The sequence below is a fragment of the Falco rusticolus genome, chromosome 4 (genome assembly GCF_015220075.1).
Source record: "Falco rusticolus isolate bFalRus1 chromosome 4, bFalRus1.pri, whole genome shotgun sequence".
NCBI lineage: Eukaryota > Metazoa > Chordata > Aves > Falconiformes > Falconidae > Falco > Falco rusticolus.
Genome location: NC_051190.1, coordinates 101,454,798 through 101,475,640, shown reverse-complemented (window position 1 = coordinate 101,475,640; position 20,843 = coordinate 101,454,798). Strand labels below are relative to the sequence as shown.

General features: G+C 41.2%; 1 protein-coding gene across 2 annotated transcripts in view; it reads right to left on the bottom strand.

Moving 5' to 3' along the window:
* Window positions 1-19,806, bottom strand: part of OSBPL10 (oxysterol binding protein like 10) — a 124,903-nt gene extending 105,097 nt beyond the window's left edge. Inside the window, exon 1 of one of the 2 annotated variants that reach the window (XM_037386535.1) lies at window positions 19,421-19,806. In XM_037386535.1, the coding sequence (XP_037242432.1) occupies window positions 19,421-19,731 (311 nt within the window). In that variant the 5' untranslated portion in view covers window positions 19,732-19,806. The remainder of the gene's footprint in view (window positions 1-19,420) is intronic. The other variant, XM_037386534.1, reaches the window with a different exon arrangement.
* Between the last annotated feature and the right edge of the window lie 1,037 nt (window positions 19,807-20,843).

Sequence of the window (20,843 nt, the reverse complement as noted above, 5' to 3'; positions counted from 1 at the left end):
ACACCCTGTGGTGAACCTGCGAGCTGGAAAGCTCCTGGCTCACGTACAGGGAAGCAAAGATGACTCAGAAAAAGTATTTTGAAAGGTGGTTTCAAAATCCAGAAACGTGAGAGAACCAAAGTACAGAACCAGAAATAAAATGAAGACATCTATCCTGTCTATATCACTGACCAGCAGCCAACTACTTCACTCTAAATACTACCGTCAGGGTGGACCCAGCAGGAGCTCCCCCCGCACTGCGGCTGGACAACATGCCAGGTGACCCCCCCACGGGCAGGGACACCCCTCAGGGTCAGAGATTCCTTACCTGACATTAGGAGAGATCCTTCCTTACCCAAGGCAGAGAGATCCCCTACCCATGACAGATCCTCAATAAGTTATTGACAGTATGCTGAATTAGTAAACATTACTAATCCATGTAGCTATGCAATGTTATTATAAACATTGTATAGACAACTCCATTAGACATAAAATGTTGTCCAGGCCTGAGACTACAATTGGACCTAGCCACACCTAAGCTCCATAAGGAGTTTAGAAAGCAAGAGGGTCCACTCTGAACCTTGTGACTCAATAGGAGGATCTTCCTTTGTCTTTGCATCTCCAGTCTCCGTGTGAATCATTCTAACTCAATCTAACTCAATTTTCCCTTGAACGTTTCTTCCATTCAGTAATGTGTAAGGTGAACCTTGCCATCAAAGTTATTGAACCTTGCTAAACCACTGTAAAACTTTGTTAAATTCATCAAATTTAATGAACTCTGTCAAATTATTATTTTACCTCAGTAAAACATATTGCTGCTTTTCTCTTTTGAGTGAGATGCATTCCAGTCATCCACAACAAGGTCACACATATTAGTCATCTCACATAGCAGTCCTGACTTCACATCTTGTCCAACACACAGAAATTCATTTGCTGCCCCATTATCAACTTTCAACTACTCCAAACTCCTAGAAAGTAAGTTTTTATGCAACTATGTGAAACAACTTTCTCCTAGGCTGAAAACACCACCTCTCCCACACTAACAACTACTTCACTAATACAAAACTTGGATGGACAAAGAAAACAGATATTAAGAACAATTCATGTCACCCAGCACCAGCAGTCCTGCCAAATTAGTTTCAACTGTACTCAGTACTACATGATTTTCCATTTTAATATTATGAAAAATTGTATTTTTCAGGAGCTTCCTACATTACATATATTTCTGTCAAATCCCTTATTATACCTTAGCGAATTACAGAGAAGAGTCATATTGGCTGATCAGCTGGCAAGTACGTACTTTTAAATAAAATTTGACATCATTCTTAATACAAAAGCAATCGGTCTGCTCTACAAAAAGGCACAAATTCACTAGTAACCTTTTAAAAGCTTAACATAATTTCTGTTGTCATTCCTATAGTTACAATCATGTTACTTACAAAAGCAATTCAGAAACTGCTGATCTAATCCATCCTCCCACACAAAGAAAAAGAGCTCCTTTGCCATAACTGAAATTATGAACATCTGAGTTATGAACATCTGAACTAACAGCTTTGAAGGAGAAGTTTAAATTCTTCACTTTTGCAATAAACTAGTACATGGGTATTAAAGAAATAACACCAATAATCACAATATAATAGCAAAACTAATTTCTTTTAAACATGATGACATCATCACTGTTTATCATCTGCACAAAGCAGAATCACCTGCCTGTAGAAGATCAAACCACGGAACAATGAATGAACGAGATAAATAAAACAACCTTTAGAGTCTGCTTCTAGTTCAATTTCAGATTTTTTTAGATTGTCTCAGGTCAGGTTTGTGCTCTCCTCTTTTTGGTAAAACCAGCATTAACACTATTACATTGAAACCGTAGACTTTCTTCCACATGATGGGAAATCACATCAAGTTGCAAGATTTCAATTAAACTTGAAGTTTAATGGTTCTAGCACCAGCCCAAATCATTTTTTCAGTGACTAAACATTTAGTCTACATTACAAACACCCTCGTGAATCTCCACAGTTCTAATAATAAAATGCTATAGGGAGATTTGGAAGTAGTAAAGACCAAGTTGCTACAGCTTAACCACTTCCCCAACTAGCAGTTATAGGCGAAGTTTTCCTTCAGTTACCAGAAGTCTTCAGCTTTAAAAATCAGAAGCAGGCAAAATTACTCTACTGCACTAACTTCTCTTCAGTAATGACTTAGAATTTATTTTTATGTCTTTCCTGCAAGTGCCATTCAAAAAGCTCTTCCTTCTGGTTTTTTCCTTGTCTCTAATTATGGTAAAAATCAATTCTGTGTTAAGTACTTCTCTATTTAACCACTTGTTTGTAGGTTTGTTTTTTTTAGTTTATTCCCAAATGTTATCAACTGTTTGCCAACAGTCTTAATAGATGCTGCTCCTTAGCTGCTGGTTTCTCTTATCTGGCACCTCAAACAGACAACATAGGATCTGAGGGCTTCAGAATGTACAACATTATTCCCCATCTTCCCCAACAAAATAACTCCTCCCACTCACTGTACCTAAGATACCCAAATTATAATCAGAAATGCTCAAGCTAAAAAAATGGGGTAGGGGGAAATGCCAAAAGAAATTTAGTTCCAACTGAAAACTGGAACTACAGAGAGAAGCGTTATTTTTTTTAAGAGTCATTTCTAAAAACTTAACTATTGCTCAAAAGAAAACATTGAAATGAAGTACTACTCCCCCACCTCAGGGAGCACAAACTACAAGTGCTGTTTTCTAACAGAGATTTGGCATTTGAAGGTCACTCCTGCTCTGCACTGCTCTTTGGTACCCTACTACCTGTCTTCACCACACATGTGAGTACTCACACTGGTCCTGCACTGCACCATTTGACAAGGCACCCTCTCTGCTTTTCTTTTCTGCTTGTCACTGCTCAGAATGATACTATGATAAAAGGACTATAACAAAAACCAAACACCATGTCAAAAAACCCACAACCTAAATACACTTGGAGCGAAGTCCTTAATAGATTAAACTACCAGTGATAATGTCAAGTGTTTCCTTAAGACTCCTCTAGTAAACCCCATGCTTGCTGTTAGAACTGCAATAGCCAGCTTGCCTACTATGCAGTCCCTGAAACAACAAGAGAGCAAGAAATGATGCAGAAAAATAATTTCAGGAAGAAATTCAGTAGCAGGGGTTTCAAAAAACAGAACTTCTTTCCCCTGAAGGGAAAGAAATACGGTGGTCATTTTTTCCTGCAGCAGTATAAACGCAACACAACTTAACAGAACCTCTGAACTCAGTGTTGGCAAATGCATACAGAAAGGGAGTAGAATAAACCAACTCATAATGTAACATATTCTTTAAAACAGAAAAGACCCATCACAATTGTCCAAGTACCTAATAGATGACAATGCTGGGGGGAGTGGAACAAAAAAAAAACCACACCCAAAAGCATAGGCATAGAACAAGTAGAGATAATAAATAAATAAATTCCCAAAGCAGAGAACCAAGTTACAATTTCAGAATTCTGATGTTTTCCTTTAAAAAAGCATGTAATTCAGCATTCCAATATTTAAATCCAGTTGAGGGAATTATTTAATGAAAGTTAAAACTCAATATGAGTAGACTAGGTATTTTCAATATCTCAGACATCTGTTCCTGATGTCCCGACACCATCTCAAATAAGCAATCTGTGAGAAACTGCACTATATTTTTTCCTGTACCAGCTGCCTTCTCTATTACTACTGACAGTTCCATTAAGCTTTCCACCTGCCTCAATTGAGACACCTATTCCATGCCTCTTGTGTTCAATCTGTTCTAATGCCACTTCTGAAAAATCAATTTTCAAGCTCAAGGGGAAGAAAACCCAAAAAGGCTTCATGTCATTAGCCCACTCTTGGGAACCTGAGGTCCCAGCTCATCCATCTCTAATTTTTACCCCATGCAACATCTTCATACCTGATCCCCTTACTTTCCTATCTTTTCTTCCCTCCATCTACTACAGCACTACTCCCCGTACGCTTGCTGTCACAGGATCAAAAGCAAGATCAAATAAATGGGAAAGGAGAGATAACCTCAGAACATGGGAAGGAGGACAGGTGGATTCATACCATTTATCTGATCCCACAGAAAAGCTTCATATTCAACCGCCAACCTGTTTGCTCAGCACAAGAAGGAGCAAGACTGTATCTGGCATCAGTTCAGCCGTTTTCCTCAAGGCTTTCATTCTGCCATTTAAAACTAGCATAGAGAAAGGATAAGAACCCAAGTGTTGTGGTTTAACCCCAGCCGGCAGCTAAGCACCACACAGCCGCTCACTCACTCCCACCACAGTGGGACGGGGGAGAGAATCAGAAAAGTGAGAAAACTTGTCGGTTGAGATAAAGACAGTTTAATAGGCAAAGCAAAAGCCACACACGCAAGCAAAGCAAAACAAGGAATTCATTCACCACTTCCCATCAGCAGGCAGGTGTTCGGCCATAGCCAAGAAAGCCGGGCTCCATCATGCATACTGGTTACTTAGGCAGACAAACACTATAATGCTGAATGTCCCCCCCTCCTCCTTCTTCCTCCAGCTTATATATATACTCAGCATGACATCATATGGTATGGAAAATCCCCTTGGCCGGTTCAGGTCAGCCATCCTGGCTGTGTCCCCTCCAGCCCTCTCGCTGGCAGGGCCCGAGAAACTGAAAGGTCCTTGACTTAGTATAAACATTACCCAGCAACAAGCAAACCCATCAGTGTACTGTCAACATTGTTCTCACACCAAATCCAAACCACATCACTGCACCAGCTACCAAGAAGAAAATTAACTTTATCCCAGCTGAAACCAGGACACTAAGTTATGGGACTAACAGTTCTAAGCTGCTACAGTCTGCTTAGAAGGTCCAGCTACTTCCCACAGCTCACCCCTGCACTCAGGGACTCCCACCAGAACCTCTGTGCCCAAGGAGCATCCACCTAAGCCTCCTCCCAGCTTTCACAGCCATCCGACCCCTCTACAAAATGTCATGCACAGGGAGACACTTCCAGTGCTTTTCCCATGCTGAGGAGCACAGTGTGCTACAGGGAGCCCTGAGCTCTGCCTAGGTTTGAACAATCAGCCTGCCTTTAGTCCACAGTATAGCAAAAATACAGAATATATTACAGGATTTCTTTCAGCCAACAACATTTTAACCACTGCACTGGATGAAGTAAGCTATGCCATACCTACAGCCTCTCCTTTGCCATTGGGCCCAGGGGCTGGGAATTAATTCAGTGTAGCTCAACACCACCAGCCTGAGCTCACAGGCACAGATGAACTCCAGGCCGCGTAGAACTGAGCAGACCAAAGCAGGGCTGCAGGCAGCCAATGCCAGCTGTCAGAAACCACCACAACAAACGCTCTAGAGTGTTCCAAAATGCAGGCATCACCTGCCTATGCCCTTGCAAGCAGCACAGGGCATGCAAGGTCATAAAAGCTGCAAAGGCACTGAATTACTGCAAAGCTGCAGAATGAAACTTGCAATTTGAACCTCTGACCCTCTGGGAAGGACAGAGCAGCTGAACAAGGCTGTCATAACTGACAGGTTATCAATTGCTTACTGCCTGCAACCGATTCTCATGTTTCTACTCACACCTAAGAGCTCTGCATCAAGATACTGGATGTTCTCATAGCTCCTTACGACTCTCAAGTCTGAATTAGTATCTTAATTAAAAAAGGATAAGAGTACAAGTTGAGTCATTTTCCCAGCATAATTACATTTTCACTAGAGTTCTTACTATCAAAATACAACAACTGGAGGGGAAAACGAGCAGTCCTGTTAGCAAATTATTTAACGACAGAAGAAAACCAAGGAATTAGGAGTTACTGGTATTCCAGTCTCTGGTCATGTTTTTCTCATCCAGGAGCAAAGAGAGCCAGCTATAGACAGATCCACCCCCTAGTCAGGTGCCCCAGCTTTCACTTCTGGGGAAAATTACCAATTTCCTATAACTAGTGTAATTTGGGACTCGTGACAAAAAGAAGATATTCTGAAATAAGCCTCAAAAGTACGTTTAAGGTGCCCTCCCAGTCAGAAAGAGAAAAGAAGGAAAAGAAAAATACGAACCACACATTTGATGAGCAACCTCCAGATCCCTTGCATTACACTATCTCCCTGATGATGAAATTTACTTGGCACACTAAACTGCATTCCCTACTGGGTGTGGAACATTTGCAGACATACTGTATACATAGACTTAACTGGCTACGTCATGGATCAATTAGAGCTGTTGTTTTTACAAACAATACAGAATTACAGAAATGCCTTAGGATGTCCAAAAAATCCTTGAACAAACCAAAGAGAACAGAGGCTCTGGCAATGGAGGGGTGGAGGTGGAAGGGAAGTACAACATAACTGCACAGTCAATTTAAAATAAATCCATGGAAAATTTACAGAGAGATCTTCTACAACAAGAAGTAACTGTATTAGTAAAGATTACCATTCTATGTATGAATTACTTCTTTTCCTCAGAACGTATTAAGTATGTTAAGTACTGGCAAGTACAAGTAGTTCATATTATCATATGCTTATAAAAACGGCAGAAAGTTTCAAGTATATCCAAACCTACTCCTAGTTTATTTTTAGATCAACTATATTTCAAGTTGACATCTTTCCAATATTCAGAAGCTATTTTGTTGAAGCCAACTTTTAAACAAAAACATATCAGAGAAAGATACTGACTGTACTGTGTTACAATAATGCAATCCAATGAGGTTCAAAGCATAACCACATCCATTATTATAGCATAAATTTTCAATTAGCTGCCTTGAGTCAGCAAAGTTTTCTAGAGGTTGTCATTTCACTGACTTCTTTGCCAGACCTTCATAGCTCATCCTTGCTTTGCAATGCCTTGTCCTCAGCAAGACTCATTACCAGGAACCAGCAACTCTTCAGTATTATTTTCTAGTCCACAACGAAAACCATCAAGGAGTAAGAGACCTCAAGCTATAATAACCTTTCTGTAAACTGAAGCATTAATGTTTAGTTTTGAAAACCACCTTGTAATCAATGAAAGGCACTTGCAGATCTCAGTTTTACACCAAGAAAAGAAAAACATATATTACACCTGGCAATGGTTTTAATGATGCAATGATCAAGCACCTCTTTCTCTAACCTCATAGTGTAAGCATCGTACCTGAGGCCTGTTCAAATTTTGTGAAGTACCTATGGTATTCTCAAATAAAAAATAAATTGTTTATTTCCTAAAGAAAACACAATCACCATAAAATATGGTGGTAAAAGTTTTTAAAAAGATAACAGTTGTGCTAAAACTTAGTTTTAGTAACTATTTTGTTTTTACCAAGTAATGTATTGCAACACCGACAAGGATGCAAGCTCACTGATGGCTTTTTTTCTTTAATATCTTATAGTGTATTTGAAGTGTTAGTAACATTTCTAACAAGACAGAGAAGTAAACCAGTTTGAAACATCTTTTCATCTCAAGTGTGCTTGTCTTCATTAATCTAGGTCATCAGAGTTGTAATGCTAATACAAACCTTCTATATTCAAGAATCCGGCTTCCTGATTTTTTCTGATAACTGCCTCACGTTCATCTAGCTATTTTTGGCTTGTGGACATTACTCATATAAATTATATGGAAGAACGACATAAAAGCTGATTCTGACCTGTGAAAGCAACACAAAAATCTTAACAATAATTTCCAAGTAGAGGAGACATACATAATGCCAGGAGACAGCAGTCGTCAAACCAGTTCTTTATCCCTCCTTCATTCCACGCTGTATTTCTTATATGAGCGTACATTATCTATAGCTGTTCCAAACACAAACTATTATGATATATTCTAAGTGAACAGAAGGACTACCAGATACTGTTTAGCGGACAAATGCTTTCTGAACACATCTGTTTGGACAGTAATTTTTGTGCAAGTTGATGGAAAACACACCTCGTTTTAAATTTGTTCTGTTTTTTACAATAGTGTTCATAGCAGCTCTTATTTTTCACTTTCAAAACACGGATAATTAATCATCCAGGTTCTCAAAATTGAACCACATGAACACAGGCATTTCTCCCAACTGCAAATTTCTTTTTAAATATTATTTCACTGACAGAACCTGTTCAACAAGTAATATTTCATTCCAATCTCATACACAAAGGGCAAAGAACTCAGCTATGTTACACTAATGTCATTTTTTGTGAGGTGCATATATTTTTAATATGTATTTACATAGAAGAAAAAAATGTAAAAGGCAAGCTAAGGTCTTGCCTTAGGAATTTTTGTTAATTCTCAGTTACATGTTTTTCCTTTCTGCTTGTCCTTCCTAGCTTTAAAAACAAAAAAAAAATTCAATCCGTAGTCTACAAGTTCCTGGTTGGAAAGAATTAACATATCCAGGACCATGCAGTATTTTCTTCACACATCACATGGGAGAAATTCCGATATACAAAGTAAGGATCTGGCTTGCAAGATCAGCATGCTGGCTCATTTCCACCTCTTCTCCACCCCAGATAGTTCTAACAAAGCTTTGCAGAAACCAGACCTTTCCCACATGCTGCATTATCTTAAGATAGCGAGAACTTCTCAGCTTTCTGTACCAATACTTTGATGTCCAACAGGGTTTGCCTTGCCTTTACGCTTAGGACTATCAATTCATTGACAGAGTTATAGTTTAAATTTCTATCTTTGGTCTTTATTCTGACAGTTGATATGCAGCCATCTTCACAGCAGAGTATCTTGTCAACACTGTTTCTTAGGAACATATGTATGGAGTCCACAGAGTCCAGGAGAGGGTGGCTTCATCAATATGTTGTGAGATATGCAGTGTATTAGCCATGACCTTTCTGAAGAAGGCATATTTAGATTTGCAAGCAACAATTACTTACAAAGACCTTTATGCATTAGGTTGCTGTTCATATGTACATTTCTAAAAATACTGTTCTACAAAAATCCAGATCCTTGTTGAAACCAAAAAAAGAACCAGTATTTACAACCTTTAACAGGAAAACAGTTTCATCGTCACATATGCTTGAATTCCCAGGTAAACAATATTGTTTTTAAAAGGGCAAAGGTAAGCCTGACACGTTAATATATATCCAGGCAGACACTTAGCAGCTTCCTCTGGCTGCTATTCACATCAGTCATCTACTAGCCAGAACTGAGCTCTGTTACAGAAGGTAGTGGAAGGAAGAAAGCAAACCCAGAAAAATCCTCACTGCACTACGCATTCTGCAATTTAGAACATACTACTTTCCTCTCTAGTTCTTGTGTGCCATTCTTTTTTTTTTATTTTAATACTGCCATTAAAAGTAGTAAAGGTGTATCCTTGTGCTGTCTTCAGCTCAGTATCAACTTCCTTCTATATCAGTCCTCCTGTCAGAGGCTTTAACTCCTTTTCTAAACCTCTCCACCATTTTACATCTCTTCTTTTCTCCCTTGTTCTATTGCAAAACTACCCCTGCCTTGCATTTGCATAACAAAAATAAGATAGAAGTTTGACACATTAACCCAACAGCCACAAAATCAAAGCCTAGAGAAAAAGGAGAAAGGAAAAACCCACACACCACACCTTACAGTGTAGAAGGCAAACCTTCCAGAGAGAGAGAGCACAAAATCTCTTTATTCTGTTTTCAAGAGCAGGAGCTTCTATAAAAAGCTTACTGTGATAAGGCACCTGGAAAAAAAACAAAAAACACCACCTTCATGAGGGGTTTTTGTGCCAGTGCAAAATGCCCAAATGCTTGCAGCAATGAATAACACGTTTTGCTTCCCCATCTTGCCTATACTTCAGTATCTTTTTCATCATCAAGTTCTTATCTTTCTCCTATCACCATGATAAAAGCAGTACAGAGAAACCTGACACAACTATTCTCCAATTCCCAGCTCAGGAATTAACAGCAACAGATAAGAAATTGGCAGTTTCCTCTCTTCCCCCATTTCTTTTTTAATTTTATAGATTTAAGGAGAATAATAGCAGGATGCACTAGCTTAAACTAGTCTCCTTTTACTAGGAAGCTTTTCTCCATATTCCAAAGCTAGAAAAACCACACACCGCTCTCTCCTGGTGAAGTTAAACATACTACTCTGGCTCCAGTGCATAGGTTTTCCCACCGTGTATTTGTGTCCCTTACATAAAAGCATCATCCTACCTCAAAGAAAGACCTAACAAACAATATAGCTGTAAATCACAGTGTGGTTCACAATTCTGTATATAAGGTAAACACAGAAGCTTTATCAACACAGAGCCCCAGCTGTGATGTATGCACTTTCTCCAACTTGGAAATACACTGTTGAACAACCTAGACAAGTTGTCCCATCACAATTTTTAGCATTCTCAAGCAAATTAAATAATCACAACTGACTTATTGTATAAAAAAAATCTTGGGAATCTGATGAAAGGCACACTATATAAGACGCAACTCTTAGTACTGCAACAGGTAATCTCTAAAAAACTGTGTAATTGAAGAAAAGCAGTTTCCTAGGTCACTGAGACATATGTACTTGACATACGAACTTGCAGCAGTAACTTACTCAAAACCACAGAAAAACATTAATCTAGGGATTTCAGCTTACAACCATCCAACTGACAGCCTAAAGTCTTTTCAATCAAATACCTTAAGGCAAATGCTGTGCAACACCCTCCAGTAGGTGCATTGGACTAAGAGGTACACAATAGCCATCACATTTAGCCTGTAGAAGGGTCCTGAAACAAGCACCAAGCATACAGCAATTAACACTACTTACCAGTGTAGCCCTGTCTTATTTTGAACAACAGTAATCCAGATATTAAACTGCAATTTTGTCAGAAAGATACTACAAACAAAATTGTTAGGTTTCACCAAGCATACAGTGAATGACTAATATAGCGTATAGCAAAAGGTTCATCATTACTTGGTGCATCCAGCTCCTTTCCACCAAAAACAATGGAAAAGTTCCCAAACTGATGGAAACCACACTATGGAAATATTTTTAAAAGTAAACATGGAACAGCCTACTTAATTGCATAGGCCTCTCAGCCTATTCAATGCTCAACAAAATAATGCAACAGCTGATAAAGTATATTTTTAAACAAACAAAAGATATTTAAAACAAGGTAATTAACACCAATCAGTATGCATTTCCTAAAACCAAATTTCCTCCAGAAAGCCTGCTAGGTTTCTGATACCACAAGTTTGGTTCATAATATTAACAGCATTGAAGTGATGTTCTAATGCATGCGGCACTGAGTTTTAAGTACAATTTTAGAAAACTAACAAGACATTAAATGCATTGAAAAACACTTAAAAGATGAAGCCAGCCTCAAAATACAACTAAATTAGGATCTTTGAGTCAATGTATTTCTAATAGGGTTCCTTGGCAATCAGTTCTTGGCTTTGGAGTGTTTAGCAATGACCTAGATGGGGAGAAAAATTTCCATGAAGATTGCTGATGACATGAAAATAAGATATCATCAGCAAACAATGTGCATTCCAATACTGACAAAACAAAACCATACATCTAGTGACAAAAGAGTCACAATTACACAAGATAGAGGATTTACCTGAAAAAGCATTGATTCATAAAAATTCAGCGTAAGGAAAATCTACTGATTATTTTGTCCAAGTAACTCTTCCTACTAGTAATCAGTTTCCTCAACTATATTTTAAAATTATCATCTTCTGTAAACAAATAATTACCTACTATTTTTACCACCTCAAAAAACTGGGCATGCAGACACCATGAGAAAGCCCAAGAAGTATCACTGAGGATATGCAAACACATGCTAACCATGGAGAGAGCATACTGCAGGGAGACAGCTCCCACTGCACTCCTTGTCATCACCTTCCCATCCAAAAAAGGATAGTTAAGTGCTACTCTTCATTTTGACACTTCTGGCACTCGTTTTGGTAGTACTATGCCATATGTTACTGGATCAAGAAGTATACTGGATATAAGGAGAAAACAGCATAACAACCACCAGGGTGTCATGCCACTGACAAGCTTAGGTAAAGCACGTAGGAAATAACAAGAGCGTGGGTATGAAGATACCTGTCTGGAGAACTCAGGCAGCACCAGGAAGCATGAGGTCTCAGTATCATGTGTATATTAAACTAACAGTTAAATTTATAAAGCAAAATGACCAACCTAGTTTTAAAAAAATAATGACGGAAACCTAAAAAGCTAACAGTCTGAACTTTTTAAGCACGGAATATTGAGTTGGAGGAAACTGGATGCATTACCCCTGTATTTAATTCCCAGTGCAACCACAACTGAAACTGTACACAGTTCTGGTGTCCACATGTGAAGAAAAACATAGAAATGCCAAATAATAATCAAAATTATCATAAATTACTAACATTGCTGGGAGATCTGACCTGCACTAAGAAAATTCCATTGGTCTAGATACTCCAAATATAGACAAAAGATAACCCAGCCCACCCAAAATGACTGCACATAGAAATTAAATTTTATAAGAGGTATCTTCAGTCTCATACACAACGAGCATAATGAGATTCAATGAGAAGTCCAAGGCTGAGGTGTTAAGAATACCAGATAATTTTTTAAGTAGTGATTAAAGCTGGGCAAATTGTTCCCATAGCTATGGTGAAGAACCCTCTATCACTGGAATAAAAATCCTCAGGTTCTCCAAAAAGAAACATAAGTCTAGAAACCATGACAAATTTATGACTTTTGCTACAAAACTGGGTAGTTAGAGACCTATGCCCTTCAACATTAAATTACCTACTAATTAAATGCTGTCTTGGAAAGAGAAGCACGGTAGCATTTAGATAGCGTTTACTGGAACATTTTTATATGGAACAGTTAAATACTAAGCAAAATTTGTCTCCCTGGATTAGGTTCCTAAAAGGAATCAAAGATCTCTGTAAGTTACCCACAAAAGCCTGCAAGATCTAAAGCACAATGCCAAGACACTCGAAAACAAAGTTGGGGAAGTATATTAGGACCAAAGAAACAAACTCAGCATTTTTAGTTGAACCAAATTCAGTAGTATTTGTTTCATCATTCATTATAATACATATTTAACAAATATAATTTTACATTGAAAACCAATAGTTAATGACAATTTTAGCAACCTTTTCACTTTGAAGGTTCAGTCTTTTAAATACATCAAAGAACAAAGAAAGAATATTAGAAGAAGCTAAAGCCCAAATACATTCTTCTTATTAAACAATTATTTTTAAATATAAAATGATCAGGGAAATCTTTTAATACTTTTCTTATATGCTCATAAAAAGACTCCAGGTACATTACTTAGTTTAACAACTTACTGACGCTTCTCCTACATGAACAAAACCCATATTCATAAATTGGTGGGTTTTTTTTAAACAAGTCAGCAAGTGCATGTATGCTCCCCCTAACCACATTTATCATTATATTGCTAAGAGCAGAAATCACCATTCAAAAAGCTAGCAGCAAAATGAACTAGTAATAACAAAACCCAAATAAGGGTAAGTGCATGCTCCACTGTTAGTGCCAACTGCCACTTCTTTTCACTGTCTGAAAGCTAAGTGTGACATCTGAGAAAAAAGAAGACCACGCTCTATTTTGCCTGTTACTTCATTCCCTCTGGTACAAGAGTGCTGCTCAGCTCTGAAGTGCACTTGCAAATCCCAAATATACTGCCCGAGTGAAAATGCCCAAGTCTCATTTGTTTTAAACAGATTTTTCCTCCATTATCATCAAGCATCTTATGCATTAGATTATTATGTATTATGTGAATTTCTCCTCTGCATAGACATCAGCAGCCCTGACACCATGTGACACAAGCAGCTCAGGAACAAAGAACTTGGGTTACCTGCCTGGGGACAAGGGAAATGTCCATGGCAGTTCTCCAACCAGAATCCACATCCCTACAGTGCAAACCAATTTCTTAACCACAAGACCATCCTTTTCAATTTCAGCCTGAGGTTCAAAGTTGTCTTCTTCCAAATGTTTCTTGTAAGCATTACTGAAGGGCAGAGAATGATGCATTCCTCAGCCTCTCTCTTACCTTGTTAAAACTCTCTCTGAACTCACTGTTTGAACAGCCTTCTCCATTCCTCCAACAGAGCTGGTTTAAAGGCAACAGCAAAAGCTATTCAAACTAAATCAACCACTGACTAAACAAAGACAAAGTGCATCTTAAGTGGAAGTTCTTATTTTCCTACAAATAAATAAAGGATATACATTTAAAGAGATTCATATATATTTTTTTACCTTTTGTTTGTTTGTTTTCTCTTTTTAAAGTGAGCATGAATGACAGGGAAAAAGTTTCAACAGCAAAAAGTAAAGGAAGGAAAAGAGGAAAAAAAGAAAGCTTACATTTGAATGTGATTATTTTTGCTCTATAGATTTCAGGACTAAGAAAAAAAGATTAGTACATTAATCCAAAACAGATTTTACTAACAAATGATCTTTTGACATTTTAAATTCTAAGTTTGTTTGAAACTAATGACATGCATCATAATTTCAATAGCAAGATATGCAACTCCTGAGGGTTCAGCATGGAAAATATCCTGTTCATTTGTTCAACAGAACTAAAATATGTCAGCTTTAAGTAGTTTTCTTCCTTTCCACATTGCCTCCTACTACAAACAGAATGTGAAGGGACACCTCAGTTTCCACTAAAATCTATTCTGCAAGTAAGAATTTTAATAGAATGTTAGCCTAGTGTTATAAAAATACCTTGACATTTTAAAGTTTCCACAATTCCGAACAAATTATAATCAAGGTTCAAATTTTAAGGAGCAGATTTCCAACAACAGAAGAAAGAGAGAAGGTTGCAACTCCAGCTCCTTAAAATAAAGTCTCCCCCTTCCCAAACTCTCCCAAAAAATCCTGGAAGGTATTACAATATTACACAAAGCCCTGTATAGGTATGCCAGAAAGACGGAGGGGTTGGTGTTAATCTGATTCTAGTAAGAACACAAAAAAATCCTGTTTCAGCAAACTTCACAAACATTAAATAAGCACACAGTTATTTTCTCCTTCTCAGATACTGTCTACTGTTGGAATCCTGACAGTATGGTTTATTCTATATCAAAGAAACAGTTTATTCCTATAGGACAGACTTCCCTCCCAGCAGCTATATTAGTATACCTATACAACTATAGTCATATAGCTTGTTCAGTAACCATCTACTCACTTTTGACACTGGAAAAAGGCCACAATTCATTGCCAGAACAACTTGACTGGTACCACTGAAGAACTAGCAACTACTAGAGGTGCTAACTACCCCAAAGCTCCACAAGCAGACTTGTCAATCCCAAAATTCCACAAAAGATGGACTAGCTAATTCACAAGGAGGGAGAGGGGGATTATTACTGCGCATTAAGTATCTTCATCAGTTCCCCTTCTGAGAGGTCACAAACTCTCTATAACATACACAAAATTAAAAAAAATAAAACAAGCAAGCAACTCCACAAACACACACACACAAAAAAAAACCCAAACAAAAAACCCCAAACACCCTACAAGCAGATTTTTGTAGTTGCACAGCACAACATAGTGTTGACATACTTAGAAAACAACCCTCCCACAACAGCTATGGTCAGAGCAGCACAACCTCTGGGAGCCAAAGAAGCCAGCCTCTGAAGTAGCACTAAAGTCTGCTGGTTCTCCTGGCAGCATCCCCGCTGCTGTTTGGGACACTGGAAATAAGGAAAGGTCTTTCTTTGGTGACAGCAGTCTGATTGCAACTGTTCTCTGCAACTATGCAAGCAAAGAGACCGCACCACATCATCGTGAAACCCAGCAAAGAGACTTAGCACAAAAAAAATACCCCAATTGCCCCACAGTACATTTTTTGTTGACATACAAGGAATATAGCTAATCCCCAAAATAATCTGGTGGTGCCCAAGCACAAGTAGTACATGGGGCATGATTCATGCAGGCCAGTAACACGATATGTTTCTCAACTGAGCGAGGAAACAGGAATAGGCCCACCTAAAGGTTTAGAAAACACCTGGGCTACAAAACAATTTATACAGAGCAGTTCAGCTCAGAAAAGCAATAATAACCATCATCTTGGGCTCCATTTGTTGTTGTTACAAATCCAAATTTAAGCCCCAGCTCAAATGCAGATGGATTCAGGGGCTTATGCACACTTGAAGGACAAAACCCTACTAAAAACATTTTAAAAGGAAAAAGTGGGGAGGGGGAGACAGTCCACAAGTGAATTTCACACTACTTTGGGTAAATGGAGTTTTAAGACTTTTTACACCATTTTACTGATCTATTAAAAAACAGGATAATAATGCCACAGGCAATAAGTAATTCATCAATATCAAATGAATTCGTGCAAAATAGGTTTCACATGACATATGATTCTACAAAGACATATTTGTCCATCAAACCCACAAAACTTCCATTTAGAATACAAGCTACCACCCATGCACATAGAATAAGTAAATCCCAATAGAAACGTTTTGTAACAGTACTTCAATTCTGAGAACATAATTATTTGTAATTTTGTAGCAAAGACCATCAGCTGCCCTGGTGTCTCAGACCAAAGAGTGTTCCTACATTAAAGTTTTAGATTAAGGCCTGCTCTCTGCATTCATACATGTGTAAAGCCACAGAAAGTTACAGACTTCAGTGGAACACTCTAGATGCCCAGGCCTCTTGACACCTTTATCACACACCTGCCTCAGAACAACTCAACAAAAAAACCAAAACAATGTTTCCTTCTGCTTGTCACAAAGGTGAAGAACCTCACTCATTTCCAGATTGGGTTGTTCCTGACCTGCTAGAGCAGAACAAAAAGGTTTTCTTAGTAACAAACAACAAACCTTCAGAAACTCTTAAAATAAAAAGCAACCAGCTCCCCAGACTGACTGAACTTGAGACCTTCAATTACTTCAGTTAATGATTATAAACACAGTGTTACGCTTCAGTATTCATGCTTAGTTGCCTCATCCAAAATAAGACTCTCTTACAACATGTCAAAGGATAATTGATAAAAAAGTGACACTATTTTATCATCATTCAAATGAAAACAATTTCTTTAGACTTGCAGAGGCTACTCTGCACGTTAAGTATTGGATAACCTAGGAAAGCCTTTCAACTTTAATACCACGTGGCATAAGCTAACATTAAGTACATTTAAATTATTTAGGCTAATGGATAAGGAGCTTTAAAGAATATTCCAAATCCATGATCACTGAACTCTGTCAGTTTTTGCTTTATTTTTCCATTTTATTTATATTCATGCCATCTGGCTGTATTGATCATGCAGTCAAACAATCTTGTGTTTTTTCAGTGGAAGTAAATTCAAAGTTAACTTGTATGATCATTCAGTAGCATACGTACTAAACTAATTTGCAGGTGCTAGCGCTGAAGTCCCCTACCAGTGCTTACAGCTTTTATAGAGGACCAATTCACAGAAAACACACTCTGTAACAAGCATTCAAAAGGCCAAACAGGCAACTACGCTAAAACCCATGGATCACTACTCATTTATTGCATGTTATATAACAAGACCAACTTTTGTAAGCCTCAAGTTTCAACAGTCCTGTTTAGAACTTGTATTAGATTCCCCGTCCCAAACAGCAGATGCATACATCAACAGAATGGAATAAGTGAACAGAACTAAAAAAGCTATTTAGACTAAGAGCTCTGTGTCATTATACACCACTTACTCAAACAGCCAGATTTACAGAAAACTGGCAATTGATAAAGCATGATAAAGCAGCATTAAAAAAAGACCGCTAAAAATAAACAGACATTAATTTCCAAGCGCTATCGTGGAATTGTTTAAGTGACATAACTCTTTTTTCCATGATGTATTCAGATAAAAGTTTCTTGGACATACACTGATCATACACACTATTTCAAGCTGTCAGCAAAGATTTAATCTGCTCCCAAATACAACAAACAGGCACTTCTAGACACAAAGATTTGTAAGCAACGACCTCTATTTTTTAATTTCATCAGATTACATGAAAGCAACCTTAAAATCACTCACAGTAAAAAGAGTTACTGTTTCTACAAAAAGAGATGGAGATGTCAAGGGGGAAAAAAAAGGTGGAGGGTTGGCTTTTCATTTTCAGTGGAGCATTTAAGTCATCAAAATGTGTCTATTTGGTTTTTAAACAAAATTACAGGAGGACTGCATAAATCAACAAACATACAAGTCTAATGTGAATCTAGCACCGAACTGCAGTAACCAAATGACAATAAAGGGCCTTCCCTATGTCTACGCTGAAACGGTCTAGTTTCATGAAGATGAGTGTGCATCCAAATTGTCCCAAGGGTCTTGTCACTCATAGCCAGCGCACCTCTGCATGCCGTCCAGTGTATGGAATTAGACCAGCTCCTGAAACTTTTCAGGAAGTACTGCTACAGCACTCCTACCGCTGATTTAGCCCCACAGGAATCAGAATCATAGCATCATATTTAACTCCGTCACTTACAAATGCTTTACCATTAGCGTCAGAGCATCAACGTCCCAGCCATTCCCACGTTCTTCCTGCTTGGGACCACTTAATAGAAGCACCAACAGCTTTTAGTAGGTCTGGGGTGGGGAGGAGGGGCGTTGTTTTTTTAAAGTTTCCAACTAATCCTCTAAGTGTTCCCTCTACAGCATTTGCATCTCTGCAAAACCATCACTGTGCCACCTTACATTAAAAAGTATAAGATACTCATCTTCATCTGTTCACGAAGAGGATAAAGTTTAATAACAAGAAGTAAAACCCTAACAAAAATCTCTCTAGATTTCAACAGATCCAAATACAGCATCGTTAATTCCCATCTGGCTTCAACTCTAAAAAATTTTGCACTGAAACACCAGATGCAAAACCAGACTTTCCTTGGGACTTCCACAGATGCACATCAGCCTGTACACACCCAGCAAATTGCAGGACCAGGGCCTGTCACAGTATCAACATAAATTAGGACCTGTCAAACAGGGAGGACACAGCAAAAGAAGAGATCTTACTAAACACACAGGTAACTGGTTCCACTGTCCCACCCCGCAGCGAAAAAAAATAATAGTAACAACCACAGAACTCGGCATTTTTCACATTTATTTTGGGAGGCTTTCACCGGGTCTTCATGCTTTAGTTACCCGAGATAACTCCGAAGAGGGAGACTAACGTGACAGCGAAGCAGCCGAAGGACGGCACGCTGCCGGGAGAGCAGCACGGGCAGCGCCAGCCCGCCCCCGCCCGCACCTGCGGCGGCAGCCCGGGGGCCGCCGCTCCGGCCGCGCCGCCCGCCCCCCGCACCGGGCCGCCCCGACGCCCAGCCGCTCCTCCGGTGGGGAAAACAGACGAGTGAAGCCAAATGAAGGAAAGCGGGCGCGGAGGGCAAGGAGCGTGGCCTGGGGCAGGGCCGGCAGCACAGCCCGGCCTACCTGCCCGCGGCGGCCGGGGAGGGGTCGGGGCGCGGCGGCGGCGCCAGCGGCCCGGGCACCATCTTGGGGGCGCACGGGGGCGAGAAGCGGCGCCCGCTGGGGGAGGACGCGGCCCCGCAGCACCGTCGGGGGCCGGCCCGGCGGTTTACCTGCTCTGCCAGCCCTGCAGGAGGTTGGTGTATTTGCTGAGCGTTCCTTCCAGCACCGGCTCCCGCCGCCTGCCGCCGCCACCGGGCGCCTGCGTGCCCCCCGGGCTGGCCGCCGCCGAGCCGGGGCTGCTGCCGCCGCCTCCCCCGCCTCCATCCAGCCTCCCCGCGGCCGCCGCCCGGCCCGGCAACCCGCGGCTGGCGGAGGAGGACGAGGGGGACGAGCCCGCCGACGTGGGGCGGCTACTGCTGCGACTGCTGCTGTTGCTGCCGCCGCCCTCATTCGCCGCCGCCGCCGCCGCCGCCTTCTCCATGGAGCCCCGCAGCGGAGGCTGCCAGCCCGCTCCGGCCGCGGCTGCCGCCCGTGCCCGGCAAAGCCCTGACTCACAGGCGGCGCGGAGAGGGGCGGCGCCCGGAGGAGAAGGGGCCGGGCCGCGCCGGGCGAGGGAACGGCCGCGCCGCCCCCGCGCGAGTTGTGGAGGGGAGCGGGGCGGCTCGGCTGCCGGGGCCGCCCCGCCTGCCCGGCCCGGCCCAGGGGCCGCTCCACGCCGCGGAAGCCGCGGGGGCCCCTGAGCGCGGGCGGGTGCCCCGCACGCTGGCGCGGAGGGGGGCAAGCGCGGGGGGCGGGGAGGGCACGGCACCTGCGCGGGGCACGGGGAGCCGCGGCCGCACGCGGGGTGCGCGCGCGAAGGCCGGCGCGGGCGGTGCCCGGGCTGTAACGCGTGGGGCTCCGCACGGGCCCGCGGCGGGGACGGTGGCGGGGACGGGCCCCTGCGGAGCGTGGCGCCGCGGAGCCGGTCCGCGCCAGCCCGCCGGCAGCACCGCGCGTGAGGAGGAATCGAGAGGCGGGTGGCCTGTGCCCGGCGGTCGGGGGCACAACCGCCCTGCCCAGCGCGCAGCATCGCGTAACGAGCGTCAGCGTGCGAACAGCAATGGCGTTCATCCGGACTTTGTGAAAAATGATACTGTGGGTCAAGTCGCATCTCTGGGGGCAGAGGATGTCACCTCAAGATCACTGCAAAAAGCTAAGCAGGTCCCTCGTAAAAAGCTAAGCAGGTCCCTGTACAGCCAGCTGGGTACAAAGCTGTGTGGCACGCGCCCTCAGATCGCTGCTGTGGCCATCCCTACTGCGTTAGCCATGGCTGTAATACGTATCTTCACAGTTACCAGAGATGTCATCATTGTTCTTGTCATTTTACAACTGGAGACCTGAATCATAGAGGGGTGCAGAGAGTCTACGGCAAAACATGAACTGAGCTTAGCTCCAGTGCTTCAACCCACTGGAAAGTTCTACGGTCCCGTGTACTGGAGACTTTTTGAGTGCACAGAATATCATCTGGCTCCTGTCTTCTGCACCTCACAAGATACTGAAACCATCTGAACCCACATACAGTTAGAGGTTTACAGTCCCCGTATAAATCGGCAC